A 24,276-nucleotide genomic window follows, 5' to 3' on the forward strand; every position below is an offset into this window, starting at 1 on the left:
CGGAGAGGCTGTAGTGAGGGTGCCATGGCTGGAGAGCAGGCTGGAAGGACGGCCCGGGGCAGACTGTGTGAGCTTGTGTACTGTGGTGAAGCACAGTAGTTAGACATGAGGTTTTCAAACAGTGAACAGGAGTGAAAGACATCAGGCAGCGGACTGTGGTGCTGAGCAGTGAGCCAGTGGCAGTAAAGGAAACGTATCTACTACGTTAAATGAGACCCAGGACTTGATGAATTAATAATGTGGATAAAGGGGAGAGTTCAGTTGGGCTTGACTGGTTGGTTGATTTATTTTTGAAAGGCAGAATCACAGAGGACAGACAGATTCTTCCATCCACTGGTTCACTCCTCAATTGCCTGCACCAACTGGAGCTGGGCTGCTCGAGTCTGTAGCTTTTTCTGGGAGCAGGGTCCCAGACTTGGGCCATCTTCCACTACCTTCCTAAGCTGCTTTAGCAGGGAGCTAGATCAGAAGCAAAGCAGCTAGGACTGGACAGGCCATCATATGGGATGCTATGACAAAAAAACTTTGTATTATTAGTCTCTGAAGTCCTGAAGTATGGGACCTACTGCCTTAGATTTTTTTATATATGGGTATCTGTCATTACTTTTGAATACTGATACTTTTTTTATATTGGGGTTTATTTGATTTAAAGACTTGGTGAGAGGGCAGACAGACCTGTCCCACCTGCTGATTCACTTAACAAATGGCCCTAATGGCCGGGGCTGGGCCAGGCTAAGATCAGGAGGTGGCAACTCCATGAAAGTCTCCCTTGCAAGTGGCAAGGCCCAGGCACGTTGGCAGGAAGCAGCAGCTAGGATTCAAGCGTGTGCTGCTGCATTGTAGCTCACCTACATCTTAAGCAGTGTCAGGACACCTGCCCCAATACGTTTTTCTTTTTTGATGATCTTCATTCCACATCCACGCCACGTGACTTATTTATTTGAATGGCAAGGTTAAAGGGAGATAGAGAAATCTTCCATCTGCTGGGTCACTTCCCAAATGGCTACAGTGACTAAAGCTGGGACAGTCTGAAGCCAGGAGTTTCTGGATCTTCAACGACTTCCCCAAACACATTAGCAGGTTGCTGGATATGAAGTGGAGCAGCCAGGACTTGAACTGGCATCCATAAGGGGAATGCTGGTGCTGCAGATTTCCCTGTTATTCGAGATCTGGCCTCAATGACTTCAGCTCCCACTCCCAATGCCAAGCACTCTGCAGACCACAGCTGCAGTTGTTTTCAAGCCATGTCAGCTTTGTCAGTATCTGAATGTGTGCTGCAGGTTCTAGCTGTGGTGGACATTGCAGATGACATGCTATGGGATTCCCACTTGGAACACCTGGAGGCCGGAGGCACAGAAGTACCAAGTTTGACAAAGATAAAGATGCGTGCCAATTCTTACTGGAGCCTTTGACAAGACCTAGTATCCCGGCGTGTTGTTGAAAAGTCCTAAGCCACGAATCCAGGTCTGGTTTCAGAAGTGTGAATTGCAGTACCCAGGAGGAGCCACGGGTCCCTAGCACAGACTCTGACGGACAGGCTGGACACCAGCAGCTTCTCCACCTCGCAGGCAGGACCTGCTCACCAGATGGCACGCGAGCCTCCCCTGTACCAGAGCCCTCCTAGACACACTCTCCAGGGCAGGTGACAAGGAGCCAGCAGGGGGCTGAGGGGTGTTTTGACAGTAACTTCTGAGTTCTGAGTTTTACTCAATACAAATTCTGTTCTAGGTACTGGTTCTTTCTACTAGGTTCTGGGACAGTATCCTTGTGTGTGTCCACTAGCACCAGTGTTGTTTGTTTTGAATATAATACTCTTCTTCAACCCCATTTCTTAAACTTCATTTTAAAATACAAACTCAAAAGGCTCAAATACAATGTTTCTTCCTATTGCTGTCTTCTCTGGAAGCTGTTCTGTTATCACTTCAGATGCATTTTACAACCTAAATGCTGGTAATTCCCCAGTTTCCCTAAGGTGTATAGTGAACTATCCTCTTAAATGTTGGCTTTAGTGCCTCATCGGTTCTGCTCCTGACTCCCTGCCTCTGACAGGTGCACAGAATTCCATTTATATGTATGGATGCCAGGTTAACCAGCTTGTTGCTTCTCCATTTATGGTGGAGTTATGCACCAATAAACCCATCATAAGTCGAAAAATACATTTACATTTAATTTCACTTTATAGTCAAAGCTCCCGGCATGTGTTCTTGGCCTGGACCAAACAGCAAGGAAAGTTAAGGAAAACCATCAGTGTCGTTTCTGTTTTCATCCTTTAGAACACACATGGTTAGACTTGACTGGTGGACGGTTTCTGGATTCTCACCATGGTGTTTGAAACATTTTAATGTACACAATGCATAACAGCAGGGGGAAAAAATGCCAAAAACAGTATATAACTTTTATATTACTGAACTTTATGTACAAAATCATTTGATTTCAAATAAACATTTAATGTAAAAACAAACGTTCTTTTAAACTGAATTTTTTTTACATCTACTGTACCATTCAAAAGCTTTATCATTTTACATGATTTCTTCAAAATCTGTTATCAAGGGTACATATAGAAAAGCTTTTTTTTTATAAATAGAAACAAAGGGATTTTTTCAGCTTTTATTATAAGATGACATAAAAAGTTTACTCAACAGAAGTAATTTCATTACTATTTGGGGGAGGGAATCACCAACTTTTTGTGCAAACAATGCTAGCCTTCTTTTAAGCATTAAGAGCATAACTGCTTAAGAAATGACATAAGCAATAATTCTACACCTACATCTCCCCTAAAATAATCTATTTTTTTTTACATATGTGCACAGCTTTAGCAAATTAAAGCTCGAGAGAAATGCTCGAGATCCACTATGCAAAGGCAAAAATCCGTTTCCTGGAACTCATCACTGGGAGAGTTTACCAACCAAGGAATCTGTACTGAAAGCTGCAGTTTCCCTCTTTCCTATTTTAACACAGAAATCAATGACTAAGAACTGAATACTGGATGACAGTTCACATCCACACTATCTGTTAAATAGTCTCACAGTTAAACACATCTTAAAGACCAATCAAACCAGTATTTACACTTTATAAATTTCTGAAGACACCATTAGAAAGCTTATATATCCCCCTTCATTAAACAAAATAGGGAACTGCATCTGATGGTGGTGGAATGAAACTAAAAAATCAAAAATACCTGTATTTACAGCAGCATTGATCCTTTATAAATAAAGAATATGAAAATGCAATATCTTTAAGGATAATAAAAAACTGAGGTGATGTTACTTAACCACAGTGCTTGGAGTTGGAATAAAGACCTATCGGTGCTTATTAATGTGCCAGTAGTGAAACTGCTTTCTGTTGGAAAAAATCCAACTGCAAATGTGTGTAAAACACACAACACAGGGCAAAATTGCTCAAAAATAATTCAAGTCAGCTTATCTGCATTGGATATTTTAACCATGAAATACATTACAAAGACATCCTTGTCAAGAGGGAAAAAAAAAAAAGGGACAACAGTTTCTGGTTCATTTCCCCACTCCTGAAAAAGCGGCGTCTGAAAAACTTCAGACTGATTCTTCTCACGGTTTACAATCTTAATGAAAAGATGTGAACAGCTGAATTTTCCATGTGATTACATAACTGGGAAAAAAAAGACAAACAGTAAAATGTTCAAGTTTTTAAAATATACTGGGTGAGCAATGCACTATAACCACTGAAAACAAACGGTCAGTGACCTTATAAATCAATGTGACATTTCACTGTCAACAATGTCAACAATGAACTCTCAGACAGGCATTAGATGAAGAAGTGCTACTTTAAAATTGTAAAATGAATTTTATGTGAAATCTAATATGAATTCAAATTTATGATTTCAAAATCAAGGAACAAGGTTTGACTGTAAATGTGGTAGTGCAACACAATTTCGCAGTCTTCAATTTCTTAAAAAAAGGGAACTGCACTCCAATTTTCCTTCACCAAGAAAATATCCTGCAATACATAGAAAAACAGCAGTCACAAATGCAAAAAGCATTATAAATATGAAATCATTTCTAGAGTTTATACATGTCATAAGACAACTGCTGCACTTAAAAAATACTCTCTGAAGTATTGCTTTGCATGCTCAAACTAGAAAATGTTTTTATGACATCAATAAAACTAGTAAACATGTAATGGTGCGTGGCGTGCAGCAGGACCTGGTACCACTCTCCTTGTTGAAATCATTCACTTCATCTAACACTGCCTGTCGGGAGCCTGTGACATTTTGCTTTTTGTTTTTAAACAAAAGAAAACCACAACTCTTCGTCGAGGCTGAATTCCCTTGAATGCAACTTCAGTGTTTGTCCATAACATGGGGTTAGGTTTTATTTTCAGAGTTTTTGTTTTTTGCTCTGTTTTGAAACCCCTGAGACAACATCTGTTTCCAAAGCTTTCTCTTTTGAGTTAACGTCACTAAATCCGTTTGCTGTTCCATTTGGTTCTTCAGTTATTTCTTCATTTGTAGGGGACGCAGTTTCTCCTTTTTCTAGTTTTTGCTGCATTTCACGGAGCTTGGTAACAGCTTTATCTATTGACATTATGCTAATAAGATTAAAGTCATGCATGCTGACTAGATGAAGCATAAAGTTTCGACATAAATTCTTCTTAATTATCTTCTGTCCATAATTTTCTACAAACAGCATACAGGCGTGATTCATTTGATTGTCAGCAATAAACCTATGCAGATAAAACGAAACATTAACAGCAATACAAACCATTTAATCAACCACAACAGTGAAAACCATTAACAATAGGGTCACACCCAAATTTAGGCAAAAGGAATTTAATAAGCAGTGGAAACTGAGATAAAATTTCCTGAACAAACTATTTCAGAAATTTAAAAAGTTTTAATGTACCCAGCGCTCCAACACTTGCTTTTGTAAAAGCAGATGTCACTTTTGTGTACAATATTTTCTTTTGGAAGCACCACTTTTACTGATTCTCTATACAAACACTACCTTTTAGATTTTCTCCATGATCTCCAGTTTATTTAAGTAGTCCTTCTTTACGTTTTCATGATAACATTTTTTTAAAAGATTTATTTATTTTTATTATAAAGTCAGATATACAGAGAGGAGGAGAGACAGAGAGGAAGATCTTCCGTCCGATGATTCACTCCTCAAGTGACCACAACACTTGGTGCTGTGCAGATCCAAAGCCGGGAACCAGGAATCTCCTCTGGGTCTCCCACACGGGTGCAGGGTCCCAAACCTTTGGGCCATCCTCCACTGCTTTCCCAGGCCACAAGCAGGGAGCTGGATGGGAAGTGGAGCTGCCGGGATTAGAACCGGCGCCCATATGGGATCCCGGGGCTTTCAAGGTGAGGATGTTAGCTGCTGGGCCACGCCGCCGGGCCCATGATAATATTTTTAAAAAGATTTATTTTTGTTATTTGAAACACAGATTTATACAGAGGAAAAGCAGAGACGTCTTCTATCTGCTTTTTCACTCCCCAAATGGCTGCAACAAGCTGCGCAGAGCTGATTCAAAGGGGAGCCAGGAGCTCCTGCTCGAACTGTCCTCCACTGCTTTCCGAGGCTGGACGGGAAGTGGAGCAGCAGGGACTCGACCTGGCACCCATATGCAATGCCAGAGGAGGATTAGCCTGATGCACTACCCTGCTGGTCCCAAGACATTTATAGAAGTATTCTCTGGAAGTTGTTAGGGATTGTGTGTCCAGTGGTTCACTTCCCAAGTGGCTACAACCACAAGTGCTGGTCAAGAGGAAACCGGGAGCCAAGAATTTCACTCGCGCCTCCCAAGCTGCTGCAGTGGTCTAAGCACTCAGGCTGTCGCTCTGCTCTCACAGACTGTCACTACTAGGGAACGGGAAGAGACCATGGCCACCAGGGCTTGAATCAGTGTCTGCATGGGTTGCTGATGTTGCAGCTGACGATTTTTCTGTCACACTACACTGAAAGGCCCAAATCAAATCTTTTAAAAAAAATTTAGGGCCCGGCGTGACAGCATAACAGCTAAAGTCCTTGCCTTGAAAACGCCAGGATCCCATATGGCTGCCGGTTCTAATCCTGGCAGCCCCACTTCCCATCCAGCTCCCTGCTTGTGGCCTGGGAAAGCAGTTGAGGATGGTCCGAAGCCTTGGAAGACACAGAGGAGGCTCCTGGCTTCGGATTGGCTCAGCTCTGGCCATTGTGGCCGCTTGGGAAGTGACCATGGGACGGAAGATCTTCCTCTTTGTCTCTCCTCCTCTCTGTCTCTCTGCCTTTTCAATAAAAATAAACAAATATTGCTGGGGTATAGTAGTTTCAAAGCCAGGACCTGACCTGCTGGTTCAAGTCCTGATTACTCAATTTTTTATCAAGCTCCCTCTAGGGTCTGAAGGCAACGGAGTACAGCCTTTCAAACAAAATTAAAATTTACTCTTTTTTTATAGTAACTGCCAGAATAAGCAATATAATTGTGGTTGTGCTGGCGGCTAGGTGCATGTACGATCAGTAACATTTTAGAGAATTAACTGAAATCATACAGAACAATAACTACACTGAAACACAGTCCAGCATGGAAACCTTAACACCTGCGCATCTTAGAAAGCCAAGTGAGTGTGCCTCTACTTTACATTGCCACTACAGAAAAACCTGAATAGTTGTAAAGAACAGATTTTAATGAAAGCACTGAAATAGAACTGGCTAAGCAATTTGAGAATTCCCTTAATTTTCTGCCTTGATTTTGACCTAAGATACAAAGCAGAAATCAGTCATATTTTCTCTAGTAATTTTTCTTTCTTAATTTGTGGTAATAATTCTGAAATTAAATTTCCAGAATTTTCAGACATGTAACACATTAACAAAAAAGACATTATTAACCTATAACTTTTAGAAATTACTCTGCCTGAAAAGTCACAATATCAAGCTGCTCAACTCAACTCATGTAAATACGCAAATAATGAAAGAAAACAAGGCTCTTTAAATACTTTCTGTGAAGAGGTGGGAAATTCCTTCCTTAGGTTTTCTAAATGTCACTATTTCCTTTATATAATCCAGACACTTTGAGCTAGGAATAATGGACACACAACTAAAGTAATCAAATGTGGAGCACAGCCCCAACAGATAAAGTTATAGAATATCACAGAGCAGGGCCAGCACTGCAGCACAGTGCACTACGCTGCCCTCTGCAGGGCTGCCTACCACACGGGGACCAGGCTGAATCCTGCCTGCCCTCCTTCTGATCCGGCTCCCTGCTAAGGCACCTCAATCAGGCAGATCTGTCTCTTATCTGCTCCCCTCTGTGGGTCTGCCTTCAGATCAATCAGTCAATCTTAAAATAATAGGAAGCAGCAAGAACAGCATAAACAAGGCAACATTTAAATTAACTTAAAAATGCCCTACCCATGCTTCATGACATGGAGATTCCACAGCTTCATCACTTCTTTTTCTCCTTCATTAACATCAGAGAACTCTTCAATTTGCTAAAACATTAAAAAACAAAACTGAGTGAAGAGTAAATTGATTTTATGAAAAAACTGACTTAAAAATATTTTAAAAGTAAAAAGGGCAAAGTGACATTTCTTAAAATCAATTTCTATTTAAGTAGTAATTTACAAACGAAGCAAGCTATAAGTTACCTATGAATATAGAAAATATTCAATATTCACACAAAGAATTGAAATTATGCAATCATAAAAACTGTTCTGAATTCCTTCACTTAGAAAAACAGCTTCTCAAAAACTTCATTTAATCATAAAATTCTAAGATCACCACTAATAACTGAAATGAGTAAGATGACACTTACTGTAATGGTTTTTTCTCTTAGCCATTCAGGATCTTTTTCATCTTCACTGTCTACCTCCATTTCTTGTGGACGGAGAGGTAAGCAGGTGTCGCTATGGAAATACAGGCGATTGTGGCCACTGCTGTAGGTGCGCTGCTGTTCCACTTCTCCATCTTCAGATTCAAGAAATTCAGACATGCTTGCTTTTGTTCGCTTTGGCCTAAAGAAAATAAATATGTAAATGCAGCACCTACATCTATACCAATTAACCACAGAAATGCAATAATTTACAATATCATCATTTTATAAAACCATGACAGTAGGAAGCTATCCCACCCTCCACTCTCTTTTATCTATGCATAATGTGGAGCTAACCTATTGCATGTCAAAATCAAAGTATTAAGGATAAAATTAAATGCCTGGATGTCAATATAGAAAGGAACACAAGAAGTGCAACTTAGGGTTTGTTAAGGCAAAAATATGCATATACAATGTCAAAACTGTGGACTGTAACAATATGAATGTACAAAGTGGAAAACCACAATATTGATTATAACTACACAGGAATTTAGGGTTTTTTTTTGTTTTTTTTTAGTTTTACAAAGATAAAAAAATTCTCACAAACAAAATAATCTCAGCAGTCAAATCAGTGGCTGTGAACACAGCACTGAGATAGTAATGCCTATAGGAGGCTCCTCAGTGTCAGGTGGTGCCTAACAGGACACTCTCATGTGGGCAAACAACACAGACAGGTCTTCTTGTTTGTGTATTGGAAAGGCAGAGTTACAGAGAGAAGGAAATACAGAAAGATCTGTCCAGTGGTTCACTCCCCAGGTAGCTGCAATAGCCAGAGCTGATCCAAAGCCAGGAGTTGGCAACCGGGACACGAACCAGCGGCCTTATGGGATCTTGGTTGATTCAAGGTGAGGATTTAGCACTAGGCTAATGTGCAAGGGCCCAACAGTTGTTGTTTTTTTCTTTTTTTTTTAAGACCATGAATAATTGGCTTTATTTATACATGAATGATGTCCAAGTTTGGGAGACATTTCAATGCACATTAGCACACACCGTTCTTCCTATGTTTCATTTCAGCTGTGACTCAACAAGTGACAAGGTCTTCTCTAGGTTTTACAGACTACCTTTTCCCTTCTGTGTCAGCCTCTTAAAGCAATCTGAAAGCTGTGAAAGGGCACAGGAAAGGGTGTACAATTCTTTACAGTTCACATTACCCCACAGAGTGCAGGTTCCTACCTAGGAATGCATACAGAAACTTTTTAGGCAGGCATTTTTAAATCCAGTAACAACTGCAGGAAGCAGTAACCATGAACAATCAAAACTCGGAATAAAAGGAGTCAGAGAATAAACTTTGATCATAGGATTTTCTTGTTACTTACCTGCACACAAGAATGTGTGTAATAGGCGTTCTCTTTACTGGTCCATTTCGGCTAAAAGCAAATCCAGGTTGGCGATGAATATCCTGAGGATTTCCTGCGTAGGAGCCATCGTAACACTCATTGATAGAAACATCTATCCTAGCACCTTTTGGATGATACTGTGAACAAAACAAAACAAAGTATTTGCATTTCACTTTCTAAAAAATAATTCATTTCAAAACAAAAGCCATAAACAAAGAGAGCCAGAAATCTTCCATCCGATGTTTACTCCACAGATAACCTCAACTGCAGGGATGACCACAGTTGGAGCTAGGAGCTTCTGGCAGGTCTCATACATGTGGACAGAGCCCAAACACATGGATTCGTTATGCATTGCCTTCCCTGGCACATCAACGGGGAACTGGATATAAAAACAGCAGCCAAGACTCAAACTAGCATTCTGATATGGGAGGCGGGAATCAGCAGCTCAGCCCACAGTGCACAATGGCAGCCCAGATTCTTTATGTTCTGAAACTGAAGTCAGGAATGTTAGTTTGGTGTATAGAAATTCAGAAGAGTGCCTGGTATGACGGCCCATTGGCTAAATCCTCCCCTTGCACACACCAGGATTCCATTTGGGCGCCAGTTTGTGTCCCGGCTAAACTACTTCCCATCCATCTTCCTGCTTGTGTCCTGGGAAAGCAGTGGAAGATGGCACAAAGCTCTGGAACCCTTCACCATTTGAGAGAAATAGAAAAAGCTCCTGGCTTCAAATCGGCTCAGCTCTGGAAGGTATAGCTGCTTGGGGAGTGAACCAGCAGATGGAAGAACTTTCTTTGTATTTCCTTCTCTCTGCAAATTTGCCTTTTGAATCAAAATAAATAGATCTTATAACAAAAACTCAGAAGATGTGAAGTTAAAAATGTGTTGAAATACTGAGCTGACACTGTGGCAAAACCAGTTAATCCATGCCTTACAATCCTCACCATCCTGTGTCCGAATGCAGGTCTGAGTACTCGCTGCTCTGCTTCCAATTCAGCTCCCTGCTAATGCGCTAGGGAAGATGATGGACAACTGCTTGAGTGTTTGGGGTCATGCTACCCATGGATGGAATCCCAGTCTCCTGGCTTTGTCCTGCCCCGGTCACTGCTGCTAAAGTCATTTGGGAAGTGAACTAGTAGATGGAAGATGTTCTGTCTCTTTAACTCTGCCTTTCAAATAAATAAATCTATATAAAAAAAGAAGCTGGGGCCTGGCACGATGGCCTAGCACATAAAGCACTTGCCTTGAAAGTGCCAGGATCCCAAATAGGAGCCAGTTCTAATCCTGGCAGCTCCACTTCCCATCCAGCTCCCTGCCTGTGGCCTGAGAAAGCTGTGGAGGACAGCCCACAGCCTTGGGACCCTGCACTTGTGTAGGAGACCTGGAAGAGATCCTGGCTTCAGATCAGCGCAGCACCAGCTATTGAGGCCACCTGGGGAGTAAATCACTAGAAGGAAGATCTTCATGTCTCTCCTCCTCTATGCATATCTGACTTTCCAATAAAAATAAATCTTAAAAAAAAAAAAAAAGAGTCTGAGGGCAAGTTTTGGGGGTATGGTAAAGTCTCCCTTGGAATGCCTACTCATACCATACCATGGTGTCTTGGATTCAACCCTGGTTGTTTCCAAGGCAAGTTGTCGCTAATAATGTACCTGACAGGTAAGAGATGATGGCCCAAGTACACAGGGCCCGGCAACGTACAGAGACACAGGATGAAGTTCCTGGCTCTTCAGTTTAGTCTGGCCCAGCTCTGGCTAATGCAGGAATTTGAGAAATTAACCAAAAGATTGGGGGTCCTCTCTATCAACACATAAAGCCAGAAAATTTGACTGCCATTTTCTGGCTTGGTGAAAACTACAAATTTCTTACCTGAACTGTTCTTGCTAAAAATGCCTGATATAAAGTTCTAAATCATTTACTTTAATGTACTCACAGGAATCGAATAATGCAGAAATTCTGGAATTTTTACACAAATTACAAACTGAGAAGTCAGGATGTCTCACTTCATATGTAATATTAGTGATAAAGAGAATGAAAAATGACTTACAACGTAGTTGAAGATAAACCTGCTATGGCAGAGTTTAAGATGCTTCAGTAAGCTGTACAGTTTGCGGCAGTTCAGGGTGCACCAAGGGCAATGGAGGTCATCTCTTGCTTCAGTCTGCTGTCTTGTGTTGTTGTTGTAAAGAAACTAAAAAAACACAAAACCAACAAACCGTCAAATCACACATCCCTAAAAATAGCTAAAACACTTGCAAAACAAAATCAAATTCAAGATCTTCCAAAATTTCAGATTATAAACATGAGTACTTAAAAGGAAGGATCTGCTGTATTTACCTGATAAAATATTCTTAACTTTTGTCTGTTTTCATTTGAAGTATCTTTTTCTTTTCTTGTTTGTAGATCTGTAGGCAGTGACTCTTTAACAGCTGAAAATAATTTTATATTTAATGAGGATACTAGTGCCCAATAAAATGAAATGTCAGGAAAATTATGAAACACGTCACAGAATTCTATTTGTTTCTGCTAACATAATTTCGGTCCTCATCCTCAACTAACAATCATCAGAATAATCCTATTAATCAATACCCCTAATCAGATGGTAAGATCCTTATTGGAAGGACTCTTTTAAAAACCCTGTGTTCTAAACTGCCCCAGAAATAGTGATGTTTTGTTCTCAGCACTTTGCTCTAAGCACTTGTCAGAGCATAGCTGTCCACTGGTTATGTTCCCACTGCCCAGCAGGAAGACGGCATTCAGTAGGTGATTCTTTACCAAATGTTACACAATTTTTAAAAAAGGGGGAGGTGGCTGTATTAAAACCATTCGAAGTCTCAATGATGATGATCATCAATTGTTTTGGCCTATCTCCTTTCAGACATAAGAAGGGTATTTTTCCTGATGTAGCCACAGCTGGATATGTGTGTGCATGCGTGCATCTATTCACATACACTTCTTTGATTTATTCTCAGCTGACATACATCATTTCTTGCATCTTTTTAACAACACTTTGACAGAGTCCTGCACATGATGAATGTGAACAAGAAGTCAAAGCCAAGGACACTGTAATCCTTATACATTCTTTCAACAGGAAGATAAAAACACAGGGTGGGCCTGGCAAGGTAGCCTAGCGGCTAGAGTCCTCACCCTGCATGCAATGGGATCCCACACAGAGGCCAGTTCTATCCCAGGCTGCTCCACTTCCCACCCAGCTCCCTGCTTGTGGCCTTCAGTATTGGGACCCTGCAGCTTGCTTGGAAGACGCGTAAGAGGCTCCTGGCTTCAGACCAGCTCAACTGTGGCCATTGTGGCCAACTAGGGAGTGAGCCAGAGGATGGAAGATCTTTCTCTGTCTCTTCTGTGTATCTGCCTTCCCAATAAAAATAAAATCTAAAAACAACAGCAACAACAGAAAAACCTTATGCTCTCAGGCCTGAAACTGTGCTCCTGGGGCTGAGGGTGTTGGTACAATAAGCTAAGGCACTGCCTGTAGTGCTGACGTCCTGTAAGGGCACTGGTTTGAGTTCTGGTTGCTCCACTTCCCACCCAGCTTCCTGCTAATGTGCCTGGAGTGCAGGGGACAATGCTCAGGTACTCGGGCCTTGGCACCTGAAGAAGCTCCTGTTGCTGGGTTTAGCCTGACCCAGCACCAGTCACTGTGGCCAGGTAGATGTCAGCTTGCTTGCTTGCTCTCTCTTCCAAACCAAACTCAATCAGTGTTCATAAAGCATACTGCCAGATCAGCCTTACCTCAGTAGATGGCTAACTCCATCTCTTTTTCTTACAATGGACTGTAGGGATGAGCATTTTGCTTAGTGGTTAAGCCACGAGGCAGGAGCCTCCTCTGGGTCTCCCATGTGGGCGCAGGGTCCCAAGGCTTTGGGCCGTCCTCGACTGCTTTCCCAGGCCACAAGTAGGGAGCTGGAAATGAAGCAGGGCTGCCAGGATTAGAACCGGTGCCCATATGTGATCCTGGTGCATTCAAGGCGAGGACTTTAGCTGCTAGGCTATTTGCAAGGCATTATAATCTAAACTTTTCAAACATAATTTGAAAGGTAGAGAGAGAGGGGATGGAACAGTTGGAGAGTCTTCTACCTTGGGGGTCACTGCCCAAATGACTGCAATCCCAGGCTTATACCAGACATTGAATCCAGCTCTCCCATGTATGTGGCAGTGACCAAAGTACTTATGCTGCCACCGGCTACTATCAACGTTTGACATTAGCCAGGAAGCTGGAATCTGGAAAGACTTGGACTAGAATTCAGTCTTGTATCTGAGGTTTCCTTACCTGCACTGTGACTACCTATGTTGAACATTAGCCCCTGTGATTAATGTATCTCTACAGAGGTTCCCTTACCAATGGCTTGAGCAGTTTTAACTGAACCAGGCTTATTTTCTTGATGCAGACTCTCTGAATTTCTAGTAGCAAGAGGCTTGGCTATAGGCGCTGTAGACTTATCATTGGTCTCTCCTGTCCACCGAAGAGTAAACTGCAACGTAGGTCCCTGAGAAAATGTTTCAAATGGAGGCAGCCTCTAAAAAATAAAAATCATCAAAAGGTGACAAAATTGTAAGCATAAAAAAAACAAAACAAAACACATTCCCTTCACAAGTCAGTATGATCTAAATTAATAGATTTTCCTAAACAATCAGAGAGATGGACAATAAAACAAACGTATGTTGTAGACACTATTTAGCAGGAAAAGACATACAGACTAGCTCAGAGGAAACTGCTTAGCAGGAATAGCTGAACTGTTGCCATGAGGAAATATGGATCCAACCCAGCCAAATGTTCACATGTTTTTTCTTTTTAAAGATCTATTTTATTTTTCCTGGAAAGGCAGATATACAAAGAGGAGAGACAGAGAGGAAGCTCTTCCATTCGATGGTTCACTTCCCATGTGACCACAACGGCTGGTGCTGCTCCAATCTGAAGCCAGGAGCCAGGAACTTCTTTCCGGGTCTACCACAAATGTGCGGGGTCCCAAAGCTTTGGGCCGTCCTCAACTGTTTTCCCAGGCCACAAATAGGGAGCTGGATGGGAAATGGAGTTGCCGGAATTAGAAACGGGATCCTGCAGTGTTCAAGCCAAGGACTTTAGCCACTAGGCCACTGGCACTGGGCCCAAAATGTACACATTTCTTAAGTGAAATAAGAAATCCAAGGTTTCATAGGAAAGCTTCCATTTGTTATGTTGATAAACAATTCACAATATTCTTACAACACAGTTAACAAAACTGTGCTTTCCAAAGCCTTCCAAGTCCTTTTGGTAAACTGACAAGATCCTGCACTTAGTAGTTTTCCTTGATGTTCTGAAGTCTCATTAATACCCTTTTTGTTCCCAGCTAATCTTTAGACATGTACATCAATTTCTCACCCATCTTCAAGGATTTACCTATAAAGCTGATGACTCCAAATTGATCCTTCATCTTTTCCTTATACTTACACCCTAAACTCGAATCTCTACTTGCCCAGTCATCGCTCACCTGATAATAACATTGTCATCTTAAACTAAAATACCTTCAGAAGTAATGTCCCTATCTTTTGATTAAAATAAACTTTCCAGGGACAGAATTTGATGCAGCATTTAAAATAACACATTGGATGCCCATGTTAGAGATATAACTTCTGCTAGATGTTTTTGTTTCTGCCTTCCAAATAAATAAAAACCCAATAATTAAATAAGCTTTCCTTCTTAATACAATTATATTTACTTCTGGTATTACTCTATTAGTGACTCTAAACTTAAATTTTTGAAATTACAATTAATTCCTATAATTGCATTTCTCTTTATATAATCATCAAATCCTTTTTGAAATTTCTGTGATCTCTCCCTTTGAGGATAAGAAAAATGTTAGTAAAGAATCATACTTCCGGGCCTACACAGTGACCTAGCTACTAAAGTCCTAATAAAGTCCTCGCCCTGCACGTGCCAGGATCCCATATGGGTTCATGTCCTGGCTGCTCCACTTCAGATCTAGTTACCTACTAATGTACCTGGTAAGCAGTGGATGAGGCCCAAGTCCATGGGTCCTGTGACCAACATGGGAGCTCTATATGGAATTCTATGCTCCTAACTTAGGACCAGCCTGTGCCAATGTAGCAGCCATTTGTGGAGTGAATGCTCAGATGCAAAATAAATCTATATCCTAAGTACCTTTCAAGAAAATTTTAGGGTCCAGCACAGTGTGCCCTTGCTATGCATATGCCAGGGATCCCACATGGGCTCCCTCCTGCTACTGTCCTGGCTGCTCTACTTCCCATCCAGCTCTCTGCTTGTGGTCTGGGAAAGCAGTCATGGACGACCCAAAGCCTTGGGACCCTGCACCCGCGTGGGAGACCCAGAAAAAGCTCCTGTGTTTTGGTTTTGGACTGGCTCAGGTCTGGCCAGTGCAGCACGTTGGGTAGTGAACCAGGGAACGGAAGACCTTCCTCTCTCTCTTCTCTGTCAATCTGACCTTCCAATAAAAAAAAACCTAAAACAAAACACAAAACAAAAATGTAAATGTGCATGTGTGCAAACTTCCATAAATTTTGAATGAAGTAAAGCTGTAATCATATAACATGGTTTGACATAGCGAGTCTGTCTAGGAACTTATTTTACCAAAAGACTTCCAAAGCAATGTGTATTAACTTACAATAATTTTTGTAAAAACAAATAAATTAAGGGGCCAACACTGTGGCGCCAGCATCCCATCATAGCAGTGGTTCATGTCTCAGCTCCGTCCACTTCAGAACCAGCCTGCACATCTGGGAAGCAGCACAAAGATGGTCCAACTGTTTGGAGCTTGGTCCCCACATGGGAGACCCAGATGAAGGTTTCAGCCTCAGTCTGGCTGTCGCAGCCATTTGGGGAATGAAGCAGCAGGTGGAGGATCTGTCTCTTCCTATCTAACTGTGCCTTTGAAATAAATAAAATCCTAACAAAAATAATAAACGCAGAGATGGCCACAACATTTTAGATAACTGCTTGAGCCATCCTTTTCTAGACTGTTTATCCTGTTCTTACTTCCTTATAAACTCATAATATAATGAGTTCACTATATTAACATTTGGTTTTTTTTCAAATATACCATTTCTATTTTCTACCAGTCATTTTTAAATTTTTAAATTTTCTGATTTGTATCATCCTTACAAGGGCCTATTTTGGTCCAAGTCTATTGAAAGGAGTGCTATTTTTTATGTTTATGTTTACGAACCTTCTGGAACTTATTATGTATAAATTTATCTCCAGTGTTAAAATTTAAAACAAATAAATAAACAAACAAAATAAAACAAACAAAAAAAGCCAGAGTGCTACAATCTGTTCTAACTGTTAACGTCTCCCATACAAAATTAATCACAACCTTTATCATACACTAAATTTGAAAAATACACATTATTTCAGGACTATGCATCAAGAATCAAAGTATATCATTTGTGGTTTATTTTATGTTTACTGTGCGTGCAACCATATGTGGTAAATAAAGATTTTCAGAATACATTTCTAATAATATTCTTTTCAGTTTACGCTTATGATATACACTGAATTTAGAAATGACACTTGTACTTTGAGGCTGCCTATTCAAGAAACACAGGTATATTCATTTATCATGTAGAAAAAATTTTAAATAAGCTTTATTAAACTCTGTATATTTCTTGCAAGTTTATTCTGTCATCTGTCACCTGCTGTTGTATCAATGATTTAATACAGCAGTTAACATTTTTTTGAGCACTTATTGTATGTCAGGTACAGTGCTACCTAAGCTATAAATTTTATTAACTCCTCACTGCACCACTTTCTTTTTTTTTTTTTTTTTAAAGATTTATTCATTTTATTACAGCCAGATATACACAGAGGAGGACAGACAGAGAGCAAGAGCTTCCGTCCGATGATTCACTCCCCAAGTGAGCCGCAACGGGCCGGTGCGCGCCGATCCGAAGCCAGGAGCCAGAAACTTCTTCCGGGTCTCCCACGCGGGTGCAGTGTCCCAATGCATTGGGCCGTCCTCGACTGCTTTCCCAGGCCACAAGCAGGGAGCTGGATGGGAAGTGGAGCTGCCGGGATTAGAACCAGCGCCCATGTGGGATCCCGGGGCTTTCAAGGCGAGGACTTTAGCCGCTAGGCCACGCCGCCGGGCCCACTGCACCACTTTCATCCCTTACCTTGCAGATTAGAAAAACTGAGACACAGACAGGCACTTTGCCAAAGTCATTCAACTAAGACCAGAGATTTGAATCAGGCCATCTGGCTTGAAGAGCAATGCCTTTCCATTAAATACTATATATCATTTTACTTGTATTTTTCAAAGTTCCAAAAATGAAGGACTCTATTTCCAACATGAATTTGTATTTGGGAAGAAAACATGAGTTCAGAAATGGGAGTTCCTAACTACAAGATGCTCACAGTACTTATGCGGTCCATACCTTCCCATCAAGAATAGTCTCCCATGTTGCTCTTTTCTTGCTTATTGGACATTCTTCCATTTCCTGCATGGCTACTTCATATTCCCCATCTAAAAGCTGTAAGCGCCTGTTAGACAAACAGATACACCTTAGAGTAATCTGTGCATTACTGTTTAAGTACGCAATCTACAACTTAAGGTCTATACTAAAAAGCATTTATTAAACGTATACTCAATGAGATTTAAAATATATCTATAATCCAGTCCTGACAAAACCAATTCTAATAAGATACACTTGTAACTATCTAAATATACAATTATTTTATTACAGCAGCTATTCAGACATAATTTCTAAGATTGATTTATTTTTATTGCAGGGTCAGAAATACAGAGAAGAGAAAGAGGAAGATCTTCCATCTGTTGATTCACTCCCCAAGTGACCGCTATGGCCAGTGCTGCACCAATCCAGAGCCAGGAGCCAGGAGCTTCCTCCGGGTCCCCCACACAGGTGCAGGGTCCCAAGGCTTTGTGCTGTCCTTGACTGCTTTTCCAGGACACAGGCAGGGAGCTGGATGTGAAGCAGAGCTGCTGGGATTAGAACCAGTGCCCATATGGGATCCTGGTGTGTTGAAAGTGAGGACTTTAGCTGCTAGGCACTGTGCCAGGCTTGACATAACTTTTAAACAGTCAAGTATCACACACTTAAGGTTTGAAAGACCTCCCAAGTTTTAAATTTTATAAAGCAGGTAAGCAGGCTTTACACTTTGAAAGACAGGATAGCGACAAGTGTAATGCCTGCCTTAGGGAATCACTAAGATGTATACCTGCTATTTTTAATCAATATAAATATTTGAATTAGATTTTTGGTCACATTTGACCACTAAACTAACTGATCATTATAAAGATTTATCTGCTAAGAACAGGATCTTGGGTGCCCTTGGTACATACAGGTGATTGCTTGGGTCTGTGCAATGGGTGTGGAAGATGATGTGAAGGGAACTGTTTCATTGCAGGCAAGGGCCCAGAGGATGTCTCCGCAACCGCCTGAAAGCAGTTCCACCTCCCTTTGCATGGACACCCGACCACCCTGCTGAGAATTCTGTGATCTATTCAGGCATTATTTGCAGCTTCAGAGTTGGTTTTTACTATCAATGTGAGCTTGGAAGTTGAAGGTGATGATAACCTTTTACAATTCATGCTCTGTCTCTGCTAAGCCCTCCTTCGGTGATGCATTTCATCCCTTAACTGATTCAAGATTAAGTTGTAGAATGAGGATTGTAGTAGGAATCTATCACTGACTGATATGCACCATCTATTATGAATTTCTATTGAGAGCTTTAAGGCAAAACAAATTGCAGAATTATCCTTGGAAACACCCACTTGACCATGACATAAAAAGTCTGTGCCAGAAATTGTGACTGCTTCTGCATAAATAAAGGGGATAGCTTTATTGCACTGTCCATTATGATCATGAAATCACAGTGGTCCATTTCTTTCCTCTTTATGCCTACTCCATGCATCCTTCTCGAGTTCAGAACTCGGCTGGAGCTGGACTCTGGCAGGTGATCAATAAATGATTTAAATTATGACATACTACAGTATTGTTATAACATATATGAACAGCTTACGTGTGTGTATATGTAGTTTATGTTTTTCCCTACCTTTAAACTACTGCTATTCTAAACCCAATTTTCCTACCATGCCTCTAATAAACTACATATCAAGAGTTTGGCTTCTCTCTTCAGCCTTAAACAAAGTCTACTACATATTAACAGCTAACATCAGCTGAGTGCATACTATGTGCCAGGCACTATTCTCAAGATCTGACATGGCTTCTTTAATCTTCCTGACAACTAACTTAGGTGTGCATCAACATGGGGGACCCAGAATAAGTTGCGGACTTTGCACCAGCCCTGCTCCAGTTGCTGTGGCCATTTGGGGAGTGAACCAGTAAATGGAAGATATTTTCTCTAGCTCCCCTCCGTAAATCTGTCTTTCAAATATATGTACATTTTTAAAACCACACACACACAAATCACAATGATCAGCCAAATCTAGGAAGTGAATCTATTAGAGACATGAACCATCTATTAGTGAGACATGAACCTTAGCATCAAATAATTTTGAGACTTAAGAATTTTTTGCCTTTTCTGTATGTTGTACTACTTGAATTTAATTACCGGAACAGCCAGGTCTAATTTAAGATTAAAAAAAAAAAAATGCTAGGATGCATACACTGCACACTGAATGCCAAGGTTCAAACCCTGGCTCTGCTTTCAATTCAGGCCTCCTGCTAGGGCACAGCACGGGAAGCAGGAGGGAACACAGCCCAAGGCTGGATGATAGCACCCACACCCACTGCCTCCACCTAAGCCCCACCTTAGCCACTGAAGTCATTTAGAGAACAATCCTCAAAAAGGAAAAGCACTTCAGCATAGTTGCCAAACTATCTTTAAAAAACTTATTTGTTTGAACAAGAGGTTATGTACATTTATGTGGTAACATAATTTATTTTAGAGTTGTCTATTTGACAGCTACCATCAACAACATACTCCTGCGGCTAGTATTACAGCGCAGCAAGTAATGTAGCAAAACACAGCACCAGCCCCAGGCCTGACTGATACACTTCTGATCCAGCTCCCTGCTAGTGTACCTGGGAAAGGCAACCAGTGTAAAATGCCAAGTGCCTGGGCTCCTGCCACACACGGGCGACCGAGATGAAGCTCTTGGCTTCAGTTGGCTCTAGCATGGGCCACTGCAGCGATATCTAGAAACCCAGACAGTGGCTGGAGACTTTCCCTCTAAATTTCAAAAAAATTGAATACATCTTAAAAATATAGTCAATATACTCTATCCATGACACCTGAGGCCTTCCCGAGAGCTGACCACTTCCTCAGCAGTATTTTTTCACACTTGTCAGCCTGATTAGTGAAAAGGTAACATCTTAGTATATTTTATATTCAGACGTGTGATCCTCTTAGTAGTTTAAAAACTATATATACCCCTCCTTTTGGTGAGCTTGTTACTGTAGTCTTATTTTTTCATATTAATGGAATGAGACACTAAAAATCAATTTAAAACAATTTTATCATTTACATTTTTACTTTGGTCAGAGCCACTTTCTAAGATTTTATTATTCATTTTTATTCCAACTGAGTAACTAAATAATTTCTTATCTGTGTTGTTTTTCAGCAATAGAACAATTTTGTATTTGCAAATTTGTTTTGTCATTTGTATAAAAGATTCAAGGCAAGGAAACAGTATCACCATACTATATTCTACTTCAGAATGGAATTAACACAATATTATTGTAGTCTCAGATTACCTGTTTTTATCAAATACTGTCATTTGCGCAACAAACGTCTTTTCCCCATCTTCACGATTTCGTTTTCTTCTGGCTGGAGGTTCTTCATTAACATCTGAGTTTCAACATATCACATAAAACCCACATCATTTGACACATGGTCGCATAACATAAAACAGCTTGTTTATGTTTATCCCAAATGAGGTACACATTACACCAAAGGTACAACATAACATTTACAAGACAACTTTTTACAAGTTTGCATTATTACCATATGTGTACGTCCTTACTTCTGTTAGTCATTGACATCAACCTACAATCTCTGTAAATACTAATGTCTGTTGGGAGTCATCTTTAATGGCAAATTTCTCCTCACTCTCACTCATGCCTTCTTCTCAAGAACTTTAAAGAACTCAAAAGATTCAGTGTTCTTCCACTGAACTTCACATACACTTTTAGAATAATCCTTATCATCTTGCCGCAATTTCACCTCTTCCTCCCTACACCACTAAATGTTTTAATCATCTTTACACCCCAGCACATACATGCTGGTCAAATCATGACCTCAAGAGGAATCCAAAACTGTTGTGAGACCAGAGGGATGGGTAGAGGGAATGCTTATGCCAAGCATAATAAAATTCATGTGTAATTGAAGTGGTGAGAAGATAGGCATTCACTATAGCATTTTTTATTTGAAAAATTTCACTTCATAGTTTCCAGATTGATAACAGCAGCCATTCTAGCTTTGGAAAGGTTAAGATTTTAAAATAACTCAAATACTTTATACACAACTATAAGTATCATGAAAAATATCAAGAATCATTTTCACTGACTGCCTTACTAATGATAAAATCTAGTGAAGTAACTGGAAAAGAAATTTACCAGTTCTATAGCGGTGGTTTGGCCTAGAGGGGATGTTCATATCCTACTTCGGAGTGTGACTTCAAGTACACTACCTAGAATCCCAGGAAGCTTCCTGCTAACGTGCCCCCAGCAAATAGGAGGTGTTGGTTCAAACACTTGCATCCAGAGATCATGTGACAGGCCTGGATGCAGTCCCTGGCTCCACAGTGACAAACACTGAAGCTTTGTTTGTCTGTAACGCTATGTATTTCAAAAATAAATGAAAACAGTCAAAAAAATTTTTTTACTTACCAATATTTTCATTGGTCTCTCCATTTATCATTCCATTAAACTCTCTTCTTCCTGGACGAGTCACTCTAAACAGCAATGAGTAAGACTTCACCATATGGCTGTTACTAGGTTCAAATTCATTACTGGAAACTGCAAGGGACGGGAAATTTCCAGGTTTTGTTTGATTGAGGTCAGGATTCAAAGGCACCTGCTTTTTACCTGTAGGAACTTGCCTTATAGGACAACTCACATCCTGCAAAGGTAAATATTATATACATTCACTTAGAAAAAAGTAAAAGAATCACAATATAGTTTATAATCATACCAACAGGAAACAGGTATAGGTCATGATTATTAAATAACATGTTATACTTTTACTTATTCTGAAAATTGACAAAAAGAAAATACTGAATTATAATCTAATTATATAAATTGAGGATTTCTCCAACAAAATGAAAACAATGCCATAGTATCTCTCGTATTTAGCTGATGCAAATTTTAAAATAGAAGCATGTAACTAAAACCATGATTTACTCATCTGCCCTCATGATTTCCATTATATTACAATGCTGTTTTAACAGTAAGTGATGGAAACCATTAGAAATGAAGAAAGGGTAGCTGTAACAACTCCATGGTAGACATTAGGCAAGGATATATTCATTTAGTTAAGTGTCATTTTACAGAAGAGATATTCATCACTGTTGGTAATATCCTGTCATTGTGTAACAAGCTACATTGAAAAAGTACAGCGGGGGCCTAGCACCATGGTCTAGGGGCTAAAGTGCTCGCCTTGAACCCGCTGGGATCCCAAATGGATGCCAGTTCAACTCCCAGCAGCTCCACTTCCCATCCAGCTCCCTGCTTGTGGCCTGGGAAAGCAGTCAAGGATGGTCCAAACCTTTGGGACCCTGCACCCATGTGGGAGACCTGGAAGAAGTTCCAGGCTCCTGGCTTCGGACTGGCTTAGCTCTGGCTGTTGCAGACACTTGGGGCATCAATTGTCAGATGGAAGATCTTCCTCTCTTTCTCTCCTCCTCTCTATATATCTGACTTTCCAATAAAAATAAATAAATCTTTAAAAAAAAATTCAGAAAAAGCACAGTGGAAAAATTGAAACATGTAGGACACCTAACAAGCATTCTTAGAATACTAGTACTTCTGTAAAATCTGTAATAATGATTTCAAATCAATTTCTACACTGCAAATGTATAAACTGAAAAATTCATCTCATCTACCACTAAAATCCAAAAAACACACAAAAAAACAAAAACAACAAAAAAAAAACCACACTTTTGCCTTTTTTTAAAACACATAGAAAATAGTTAATTTGTACTTATGTTTGTATCTTTTCTAAGTAATTTATCCGGAAGAAGTTTCCTTTCATATCATTTCAAAAAGAATATGGCAGTCAGCTGGGAGGGAGGAATGGCATTTGCCAACATCACATACACTTTGTAATGTAAAGTTACACTGCTGCCTTCCACTGCTGTAGTCCAGCCCCTGTCAGTTATCGAGCAGTTTTCAAGGCTCTCATTACTTTCTTACAATCTTGGGAAAACATCAGCAACAAGAAATCTCTAGCCATCACGAAACCTGTTTCTATGGTGAAGAAATGTAATCATTAAAAAATGTGAGGTAATGTATTACTTATGCAATACTTATCAGCTACTGATTAATAATGCTGACAAGAGGAATTTACTGTCTGAAAGCATAACAAAACCCTAGAACACTTATCTAAAATATTTATCACCTTAAAATTAAGTTACTCAGTTAAGACACTAGCAAAGCAAATATCATCATCTAATGAGGCTAGAAAAATGTAACGAAGTCTGGCAGAACAGGTTAGTTTCCCAACTCACCCATATTATTTGAGACTTTGAAATTTAAAAGCTAGTTTTAAGGGCCAGCACTGTGGCAAACTAGACTAAGCCTTCGCCTGCAGCACCATCAACCCATACAGGCAGTAGCTTGAACCCTGGCTGCCCCACCTGAACATACATGTCCAATTAAGAAAACTAATCCATTTAACCCACCAATATTTTATACATTACCTTTCTTTTTTTGTGGCAAACTTTCACAAGAAGAACTTCCAGAGTAACAGAATTTTGTTCATTTTCTGAGTTCTGTGATGGTTTATCTAAATAGAAAATGAATACCTCATCATTTTACACAGAAATGTGGTCATTTCAAATGATAATCATGTATCATTTTAAGACTAATCAGAAGTTTATATGTTTTTCCCAAAGTTAGTATAAACCTGCAGCAATCTATTCAAAAGCCTTATAAGACA

At 40.2% G+C, this 24,276-nt stretch overlaps 1 protein-coding gene and 1 non-coding gene across 5 annotated transcripts in view; both read right to left on the reverse strand.

Annotated features, from left to right (window-relative positions):
• SUZ12 (SUZ12 polycomb repressive complex 2 subunit) overlaps positions 1-24,276 on the reverse strand; it is a 56,761-nt gene that overhangs the window by 12,471 nt on the left and 20,014 nt on the right. For 2 of the 4 annotated variants that reach the window (XM_004593889.2, XM_004593888.4), the window contains 11 exons: positions 24,038-24,123; positions 22,008-22,239; positions 20,874-20,967; positions 17,571-17,676; positions 13,522-13,699; positions 11,502-11,593; positions 11,212-11,355; positions 9,144-9,301; positions 7,771-7,969; positions 7,368-7,447; positions 4,322-4,698 (listed from right to left, as the gene is read on the reverse strand). In XM_004593889.2, coding sequence (XP_004593946.2) covers positions 4,353-4,698; positions 7,368-7,447; positions 7,771-7,969; positions 9,144-9,301; positions 11,212-11,355; positions 11,502-11,593; positions 13,522-13,699; positions 17,571-17,676; positions 20,874-20,967; positions 22,008-22,239; positions 24,038-24,123 — 1,715 coding nt within the window. In that variant the 3' untranslated portion in view covers positions 4,322-4,352. Of the gene's footprint in view, positions 1-4,321; positions 4,699-7,367; positions 7,448-7,770; positions 7,970-9,143; positions 9,302-11,211; positions 11,356-11,501; positions 11,594-13,521; positions 13,700-17,570; positions 17,677-20,873; positions 20,968-22,007; positions 22,240-24,037; positions 24,124-24,276 lie in introns of those variants that run through there. The other 2 variants (XM_058675269.1, XM_058675268.1) reach the window with 1 other exon arrangement.
• LOC131482463 (small nucleolar RNA SNORA26) lies at positions 8,840-8,942 on the reverse strand. Its single transcript, XR_009247019.1, has one exon. It is a non-coding gene; the product is annotated as a small nucleolar RNA SNORA26 (small nucleolar RNA).

This window comes from Ochotona princeps, chromosome 17 (genome assembly GCF_030435755.1).
Source record: "Ochotona princeps isolate mOchPri1 chromosome 17, mOchPri1.hap1, whole genome shotgun sequence".
Classification (NCBI taxonomy): domain Eukaryota; kingdom Metazoa; phylum Chordata; class Mammalia; order Lagomorpha; family Ochotonidae; genus Ochotona; species Ochotona princeps.